General features: G+C 49.3%; 1 protein-coding gene across 1 annotated transcript in view; it reads left to right on the forward strand.

Moving 5' to 3' along the window:
- The window catches only part of bt (projectin protein bent), a 149,103-nt gene that overhangs the window by 108,473 nt on the left and 30,630 nt on the right, over positions 1–10,000 (forward strand). The window contains 15 exon segments of the mRNA XM_070140161.1: positions 3,341–3,521; positions 3,644–3,759; positions 3,887–4,070; positions 4,190–4,320; positions 4,548–4,719; positions 4,871–5,149; positions 5,305–5,474; positions 5,596–5,725; positions 6,354–6,656; positions 6,865–7,149; positions 7,263–7,865; positions 8,000–8,717; positions 8,828–8,994; positions 9,185–9,772; positions 9,887–10,000. The exon segment at positions 9,887–10,000 is cut by the window's right edge and continues 468 nt beyond it. Coding sequence (XP_069996262.1) covers positions 3,341–3,521; positions 3,644–3,759; positions 3,887–4,070; positions 4,190–4,320; positions 4,548–4,719; positions 4,871–5,149; positions 5,305–5,474; positions 5,596–5,725; positions 6,354–6,656; positions 6,865–7,149; positions 7,263–7,865; positions 8,000–8,717; positions 8,828–8,994; positions 9,185–9,772; positions 9,887–10,000 — 4,141 coding nt within the window.

Consider the following 10,000-nt stretch of genomic DNA (forward strand, 5'->3'; position numbering starts at 1 on the left):
AGTGTTTCAGTACAAATAACTCGATAGGCTAGAAGATGAATGATTTGTAGGTGAGCATAAAGACTATTAAGTTCTTAGCATATTAGCATAGGTTTAAGGATATATCAACCATAACTGCTCAGGTCCTTGTAGGTAGTCATCAGTGAGTTCATATATATATCATTACGGTCAGCTTGATATGCTAGTGGTCATAGCTTAGTTAGGATTAGCTTACTCAAAATTTTCGGCATTTTTATGACATGCCTTCTCTGTTAATTAAATAAACTGATTACTTATGCTTTTGTAGTTTCTTATGTTCTCAGTGCTTTCATATTGTGTGTTCTTTTTCATTATTTTTTTTTCTTTCTTTTTCTTTTGAGTTATTCGTTTCACTTTATAACGTCAAAGGTTTAATTTATTTTGTATTCTTAGCGATTTGGTTACTCACATCGCTTATTGGCGCAGTTCAAGTATCAGCTGATTTGTTGATTTCACTCTAAAATGTTGCTACTTCATCATATTATCTTAAAGCTCGACTATAACGCTTCATTACAGCTTTAGTTAGCAAATGCTTCGGATTAGTAGTTATTATCACAAAGCTCCTTGGTCTCCCTCAGTTAGCTGGCTCCACCTTTATTTCAGTTACCGTTAAAATAACAAGTCTGGTTTTCTACGTTCATTTTTACATTTTCTTTTTTGGAAATCAGTTTATTTTCAATCTGTAATGTTGTTCATAATGCCCACGGTATCTAGTCTCCCCCCCTCCCCACCTTCCCTCCCAAAAGAAATCCCCTTTTGCTGGAACAATAAGCGAGTCAGTCAGGTGGAAGGAACAAGGATTTCAGTCCCAGGAGGAGCACATCACACACATCTCACACAGTACCGGAGGAAGGCGGATAGAAGGAGCATCAGTAATTCCCTCCCACAGTAAAGCTTTGCATTGGTGGGCTGGCATGATGTCTCTTAGCATGAGCACGCAGGCATCTCGGACCCGCTTTCCCTAGACGCGTTTACTTCTTAATCAGACAAGTGACGCTGACTTCTTGCGTGTCTGACGTCGACAAGACACTGATGTGCGAGCGCTCTTGCTGCCTCTGCTGACAGAGCTGCTCCTGGGCCCTTCGACGAGGGGACAGGAGCTGCGATGTCAGCGAGGAAAGCCTCTGTCAGATCAGTGTTTTGCGAAGGACATCGACAATGGGCCCGCTGAAAGAAAAGAGCCGTCTGGCGTATAGCCAAGGTACACCCGCCAACGCAATGTAGACTGTCGATACAAAGTTCACTAGTGACTGTACGGGACTCGTAGAAATAATAATAAAAAGCATGTCTCACTTCCATTGGTGAGAGTGACGTATTAGCATGGCCATAAAAGACAGTATGTTTCAACCACAGTGCATCAATTTTGATGCATGCATTGTTTCTTTGAAATTTTATACCTATATCTATCTATACATTTGTACATATATATATATATATATATATATATATATATATATATATATATACATATATATATAAATATATATATATATACATATATATATATATATATATATATATATATATATATATATACACATATACATAAATATATATATATATATATATATATATATATATATATATATATATATACACATATATATACACATATATATACATATATATATACATATATATATACATACATATATATATATATATATATATATATATATACATATATATATACATATGTAAAAAATATATATAGAAAGGTACATGTTAGCTCATTTTTCCAAGTGGAAATGAAACGTGAAAGTGCGTTGAAACATAAGCGTTCCTTTTGGCTGTGTCTACCAAGATGCTTGTGCACAACTGTGGACAATTATTCGGCACGAGCATGTATTGTACACAGCTAAACATGTCTGGTTACCTAATTAGAACTGAGTGTATGATTAGCATAAATTTGATCGATCTTTTTTCTAAATATACATAAACAAATGTCAAAATAACACATCTGAATTTTCCATTTTCCATTTTCACATCAAATTTCCCCATTTTTTAACACTGATTTTGTGAAATAGTAAAACAAAACAAAAAACTGTACCCTTAATACATAGCCCCCTTAAATCAACCCCTTTATATAAGTCATTATCTTTTTCAACCTCTAAAGAAAGTTTTACTGGTGGTGGCGCATGGGACGGAACTAGAGAAACTGCATCTTGTTAGATCTTTTCTGAACTAACTCACAGGTGCCTGCTGGAGATGGCGAAGTTTAAAAAAAAGACCCTGCTAAATCATCCCAGGATTGGTGAGGCGGACTAGTGTACTAATAGATTTATGGGAAGGGATTGAGAGTGAAAAACGAGTCGTTTGCTGTTTGGGGTCTGAGATATAAGAAGTGATTTGTGTGTACACTCTGTCTGCGATCACCAAACCTGGTTTGTAAACTTCAGCAGTTAGCACGGATGGCGGCCATGCTTATGGTATTCATTGTTATTCATCATATTCTTGTATCTCTGTCTCTGTCTCTCTCTATGTCCCTATCTCTTGTCTCTTTCTACGTCTCTGTCTCTTTCTATGTCCCTGTCTCTATGTCTCTTTCTAGATTCCTTTTTTTTATTTTTCTCTTTCTCGTTTTTTTCACCGTGTTCTCGTCTCTACTGCCCCCCCCCCTCTCTCTCCCTCCCTCCCTCCCTCTCTCTCTCTCTATCTCTCTCTCTCTCTCTCTCTCTCTCTCTCTCTCTCCTCTCTCTCTCTCTTCTCTCTCTCTCTCTCTCTCTCTCTCTCTCTCTCTCTCTCTTATGTGAATGGATATGTGATGTATTACCTGTTTCAGTTAGTCTATCTTTTAATAATTTCCCCAGCTGACCTCTCCCTCAGATTTATTCATATTACTTTACAATCTTGCTTTATTTTTCACTCGAAATTTCATTTTTTCTTTCCTTACACTGCCAATTCTAGCATTTTCTTTTTTCCCCTTTCTTTCTATTCCTCTACTTATTTTTTCAGCGGGTCATCAGTATGTATATATGATGTGAAAGCTAACACTGTGGCGTAAGTACCTGTTCATGAAGTCATTGCATTCATTACTAACAAAGGTCTTCATTGCACCCTCTCACTGGCCGCCTCCGTCTTATCTGTTGCTAGTGAGTTGTCTAACAAGTAGTTCACACGTGGTAATGCTAGTTTTTTTCTCTTTCTCTCTCTCTCATCCTCCCTCCTCCCCACTTCTACTCGACTGCTCTCTCCGCGCCTCCTTCCTCTACTGTCGTGGCGGTGCTCCTGACGTGGCCTCGGCTGCGCGGTGCGGTCGGCCTCGCTCGCTGGTGGTCGTGGTGTGCTCCTGCGCGTGCGACTCGCCTCCGGTGCACAACAGCCCTTGCATTCTTTCCCCGAACAGGAGGTGCTGACGAAGGACACGATGCGCGTGGACTCGACGGGCAACAACACCAAGCTGGTCATCATGAAGGCGCAGAGGAGCATGAACGGCAAGTACATCCTCACCGCCAAGAACAAGCACGGCGAGGACTCCGTCGAGATCAACCTCACAGTCCTCGGTAAGTGACGCGTTGCTGGTTTTGTCGCTAAGATTATTGTAAGCTTCACGTGCTGTTCTCGTGTCCTATTTCCTCCGGACAATGTTTTAATCCCCTCCGCCTCCCTATTCCGCTGCCCCCAGGACCGCCAAGCAAGCCCATGGGCCCGCTGGAGGTCACCGACGTCAAGGCCAACGGCTGCAAGCTCAAGTGGAAGAAGCCGGAGGATGACGGCGGAATGCCCATCGACCACTATGAGGCAAGTGGCTGTCTGTTCGCGTAGACAAATACAGATCATACAGATCTATATATGTTCATAAAGCTGCAGATAAGGTCCTCATGCGCACTTAACTTCGTCCGTAACACTCGAGCGCTTCCTCCCGCAGATCGAGAAGCTCGACCCGCTCACCGGCCAATGGATGCCGTGCGGCGAGTCCAAGGTGCCCGAGTACGACGTCACGGGGCTCCAGGAGGGAAAGAAGTACAAGTTCCGCGTGAAGGCCGTCAACGCCGAGGGCGAGTCCGAGCCCTTGGAGGCTGACCAGGCCATCATCGCCAAGAATCCCTTCGGTAAGACCTCCTCTTCATGTTGCTCTTGATGTCACGCTACATGTTAGTGGGCAAATGTCATATATCACCGAATGCAATATACCTTGATATCGCTTCATGCATTCGATCACTCTTTCCAGATCCTCCAAGCAAGCCCGGCAAGCCCAAGGCCACCAACTGGGACCGTGACTTCGTGGAGCTGGAGTGGACGAAGCCCAAGTCCGACGGCGGCGCTGACATCACCAAGTACACCATCGAGAAGCGTGATGTGGTGAGTACTCTTGGCTTAGAGCCTTGCCTTTGGATTTAGTCTGGTGTCGGAGGCGCCATTCAATAGGGGCTTGATGGATTTGTGTATAATTACAATAGTAATGGCCTTTTAACTGTATACTGTTTCATATGTATCTTAACTTTTGTAAATATCTAAATCACAAAGCGCAAGTTAGAAATAGGTCCCCACCTCGCACAATGCACTTACCCCCCCCCCCCCCTCCCCAGTCCGGCCGCGGCTGGACCGAGTGCGGCAGCGGCCCCGGCGACCGCCTCAAGATCAAGATCATTGACGTGGAGCCCGACCACGAGTACCAGTTCCGCGTCATCGCCCACAACAAGGCCGGCCCCTCCGAGCCCTCCGACCCCTCGGACAACGTCATCTGCAAGCCCAGATTCCGTGAGTTGCTTTCGCGTTTTGTGTGATATTTGTCTTCATGACTGATGGTTCATATCAGAGATACGATGTTTTATGGCGATACATCTCATGTATCGCATGGCCATTTGAGGCAATTATTCGAGCTAATGATAATGAGCCCGATGCCCCGCAGTGGCGCCGCGCATCGACCGCAAGTCCCTGGGTCGCAAGACGATCCGTTCGGGCATCACCTTTAAGAACGAGACAACGGTGACCGGCGAGCCCGACCCCACCGTCAAGTGGTCGTTCAAGGGCGAGCCCATCAAGAACGATCGGCTGACCATAGAGAGCGAGGAGCACCTGACCACCATGATCCTGAGGAAGGCCAAGCGCTCCGACACGGGCATCTACACCATCTTCGCCAAGAACGACTCGGGCACCGACGAGGCCGAGCTCGACCTGATCGTCATCGGTGAGTAAGGAAGGACCTTAAGGCTCTTGTGACTATAGTAATTCCTGCTCTGCGGGGTTCTAAGCGGTGCTACCCATCCCTCTGTTGATTGCCACCCAAGAAACCCAACCCCGAGGAATGAAAGGATTTCCTCAACTAATGATCTCTCTCCTTAGGACGTCCGGGCAAGCCCAAGGGCCCGCTGAAGGTGTCCGACGTGACCGCCGAGTCCGTGAAGCTCAAGTGGGAGCCTCCGGAGGACGACGGCGGCGAGCCCATCGACCACTACGTCGTGGAACGCATGGACACCGAGACGGGCCGCTGGGTGCCGGTCACCGAGTCCAAGGTCAGCTTCAAGGGACGAAAGCGGGGAGCAGGATGAACGAATATGTCTTGGATATAAATGGCTAAATCCCTTGACTCTCCTCCGGTCTGTTATAATATCTCGATGTGTTTCTGTCCGCCAGAGCCCCGAGGCTGAGGTCCCCGGGCTGACCGAGGGCAAGGAGTACCAGTTCAGGGTCAGGGCCGTCAACTCCGAGGGCGAGTCCGAGCCCCTGGAGACCGAGACGCCCACCAAGGCCAAGAATCCCTTCGGTAAGACATTCACCCGCAGTGCACGTGTGTGAATAGTATGTCTCTCTTACGCGTATACGTACACATGCACATGCACATACATATGCATATGTACATGCATATACACAGGCACATGCACATGCGCATACGCGCATATCTAAACACACTGTTACACATACACATGAGCATTCATTTACACATGTATGTGCACATGCTCATATATATAATATGCAAATGAACACGCATATACACATGCATATGGACGTGTACACATATACATACACACACACACACACACACACACACACACACACACACACACACACACACACACATATATATATATATATGTGTGTGTGTGTGTGTGTGTGTGTGTGTGTGTGTGTGTGTGTGTGTGTGTCTATTTATCAATATAAAGGTGTATACATATATCCACATATATGTGTATGTATGTATAGATAAATAAATAGATGGATATGCACACACACACACACACTTATACATACATACATACATACATACATATATATATATATATATATATATATATATATATATATATACACACACTAGATACACATACACAAGCCTATGAGCACAAGCCTATGGGGTCGAGAGAACACGCGTCCTAACCCCGCGTCTCCCGCAGATCCTCCAAGCAAGCCCGGCAAGCCTGAGGTGAAGGACTACGACAGGACGTGGTGCGACCTCAAGTGGAAGGCCCCCGAGAGCGACGGCGGCGCCCCCATCACCCACTACATCATCGAGAGGAAGGACAAGTTCTCCTCCAAGTGGGTCAAGCACTGCGACACCAAGAGCAACAAGCCCGAGTTCAAGGTGGAGGACCTCACCGAGGGCCAGACCTACCAGTTCCGCGTCAAGGCCGTCAACAAGGCCGGCCAGAGCAAGCCTTCAGATCCTTCTGATAACTTCACTGCCAAGGCCAAGTTCCGTAAGTGTCTCTTACTCTTGAGGATCAGCGTCTGAGAATTGGTTTGTTAGGACAGCTGCAGCAATCTTTTTAACATTACGGAATCTATTGTGGTTTAGGATCAGTGTCTGAGAATGGGTTTATTAGAACAGCTGTACCTATCTTTTTAACATTATGGGATCTAGTGCGGGAGCTTCATTCACGCCCATTTCTTGCTTGTCCTCCGCAGTTGCTCCCGTGATCGACCGCTCCAACCTGGACGACATCCGCGTGCGCGCCGGCCAGATGATCAAATTCGACGCCCGCGTGACCGGCGAGCCCGTCCCCAAGAAGACGTGGTTCATCAACAAGGCCCGCCAGGAGGCCGACAAGGACGGCATCAAGATCGACGAGGAGGACCATCGCACCAAGCTGGTCATCCCGTCCTGCACTCGCGCCCACAACGGCACCTTCGTCATCAAGGCTGAGAACACGGCCGGCAAGGACGAGGTCGCCATTGAGGTCATCGTCCTTGGTAAGTTTTTCTTGCCGCTTCAGGCTGATTATTGTGCTGATACAGGGTGTATTATTTACCAGCTGCTGCAACACATATAATGTTCTCATTGAAATGTGTCCTTCTCCGTGCAGACAAGCCCGGCAAGCCAGAGGGACCACTCAAGGTGTCTGACGTCCACAAGGAGGGCTGCACACTCAGGTGGAAGGAGCCCCTGGACGACGGTGGCGCCCCCATTGAGCAGTACATCGTAGAGAAGCTGGACACCGAGACCGGCCGCTGGGTTCCAGCAGGCAGGTCCCGCGAGCCTAACATGGTGGTCGAGAACCTGGAGCCGAACCACGAGTACAAGTTCCGCGTGTCGGCCATCAACAGCGAGGGCGAGTCCGAGCCTCTGGAGGGCCTGGACACCATCATTGCCAAGAACCCCTTCGACCCCCCAGATCCCCCAGGCAAGCCTGAGCCCACCGACTGGGACAAGGACTTCGTCGAGCTCAAGTGGACCAAGCCGGCCAAGGACAACGGCGCCCCCATCACGGGATACATCATCGAGAAGCGCGACGAGGCCTCCGGCAAGTGGATCAAGGCCGCCGAGGTCAGGGGTCAGGAACCTAAGGGCCGTGTCAACAACCTGGACGAGGGCGAGACCTACGAGTTCCGCGTCCGGGCCGTCAATGAGGCTGGACCTTCAGACCCATCTGAGCCTAGCAAGCCAGTTACTTGCAAGCCGAGGAAGTGTAAGTATTGCAGACTCTTTCTTTTAATTTGTGCTCTCTCTTGTTGAGGTAATTTCAGGAGAAACAGATGTATAAATAAATTAGTCAGTGCGGTTCATATTCCCGACCCTTTCTAATGAATTCTTACCCAACAGTGGCTCCTAAGATCGATCGCCGCAACCTCCGCGACCTGACCGTCCGCGAGGGAGAGCCCATCCTCATCGACGTGAAGGTGATTGGTGAGCCCGTTCCTGACACCGAATGGTTCCTTGGCAAGAAGTCCGTCAAGGAGACCAACACCATCTCCATCAAGAACGTTCCTTACAACACCAAATACATCAACGATGAGCCGCTCCGCAAGCACTCTGGCGTGTACAAGATCGTGGCCACGAACCAGCATGGCCGCGACGAGGCCGAAATCAGCATCACCGTCATTTCCAAGCCTGGCAAGCCCGAAGGACCTCTCGAGGTGTCTGGCATCCACAAGGAAGGATGCAAGCTCAACTGGAAGCCACCTAAGGACGACGGTGGCGTGCCTGTCGAGGGCTACATCGTCGAGAAGTTCGACCCCGACATGGGCCTGTGGCTGCCAGTGGGCAAGTCCAGCCAGCCCGAGATGGAGGTGACCGACCTCACTCCCGGCCACGAGTACGAGTTCCGCGTGAAGGCCTTCAACAAGGAGGGCGAATCCGAGCCGCTGGTGACGCTCGCGCCCATCACGGCCAAGGACCCCTTCACTGTTCCTGGCAGGCCCGGAGCTCCTCAAGCCACGGACTGGGACGCCACGCGCATCGACATCAAGTGGTCCGAACCCATTGACGATGGCGGCTCTCCCATCACTCACTACATTGTTGAGAAGAGGGATAAGTACACGTAAGTATCATTCCTTTAAATCTACTCATCTTGCGATCTCACGTTTCTGAAGAACATTACCTATATATCCGCCCATCTTTGCATTCATATAACAATTTCTTCCCCTGCAGCAATCTGTGGGAGAAGGCTGGCGAGTCCGACGGCCCCGAATGCAAGGCTTCCATCACCAACCTGACGGAGGGCATGGAGTACCAGTTCCGCGCCATCGCCGTCAACAAGGCCGGCCCCGGAGAGCCTGGCGACCCGAGCAAGACCATCACCGCCAAGGCCAGATTCGGTGCGTTTTGGGTCCGATTTCATATTCTCTTTGGCTATACACTTGAAACAGGTGGTTGTTTAGAATTTCAGAGCTAATGATTCGATGATAGGTAGTATACAGTCATTGAAAAGGGGATTGATATATTTGATGAGGGGCACACGGTTACTTCACTGAAGGACATGAGACTAACGATTCTTGACCTCTGCAGTTCCCCCGAGGATCGACCGCAAGAACCTGCGCGACATCACCGTGTCCGCGGGCTCCATGATCAAGTACGACTGCGACATCTCCGGCGAGCCGCCTCCGTCCGTCACCTGGACCTTCGACAACCGCAAGCTGGACTCCAACCGCCACGTCAACATCAACAATGTGGACTACAACTCCAAGTTGGTGATCCGCGAGGCGGTGCGCGACGACACCGGCGAGTACACCATCCAGGCTACCAACAGCTCCGGCAAGGATCAGGTGACGGTGCGCGTGACCGTCACCGACAAGCCCATGCCGCCCGAGGGACCCATCCAAGTGTCCGACGTCCGCGGCACCGGCTGCAAGCTCAAGTGGAGGCGCCCCAAGGACGACGGCGGCAGCCCCATCGAGTACTACCAGGTGGAGAAGCTGGATCCCAACACTGGGCTCTGGGTTCCCGCCGGCCGCTCGAACGGCCCCGAGCCCGCCGCCGAGCTCAACAACCTCACCCCCGGAACTGAGTACCAGTTCAGGGTCCGCGCCGTCAACGCCGAGGGCGAGTCTGAGCCCCTGAAGGCTGAAGAGCCTGTGCTCGCCAAGGATCCTTACGGTAAGTAGGAAGACCGCGTGGACTTTTTGCAATATATCTCGATGTACCTTCAGTCTTAAGCCATTCACTAAAATGTCCATCGTTCTTACTATATGTAACCTTCTTTATTTACAGAGGAGCCAGGCGCGCCCGAGAACCTGCAGGTGGCCGACTACGACCAGAACAAGGTCGACCTCAAGTGGGAGCCTCCGAAGAGCGACGGCGGCGCGCCCATCCAGAAGTACATCA

Source organism: Penaeus vannamei, chromosome 26 (assembly GCF_042767895.1).
Source record: "Penaeus vannamei isolate JL-2024 chromosome 26, ASM4276789v1, whole genome shotgun sequence".
NCBI classification, from domain to species: Eukaryota; Metazoa; Arthropoda; class Malacostraca; order Decapoda; family Penaeidae; genus Penaeus; species Penaeus vannamei.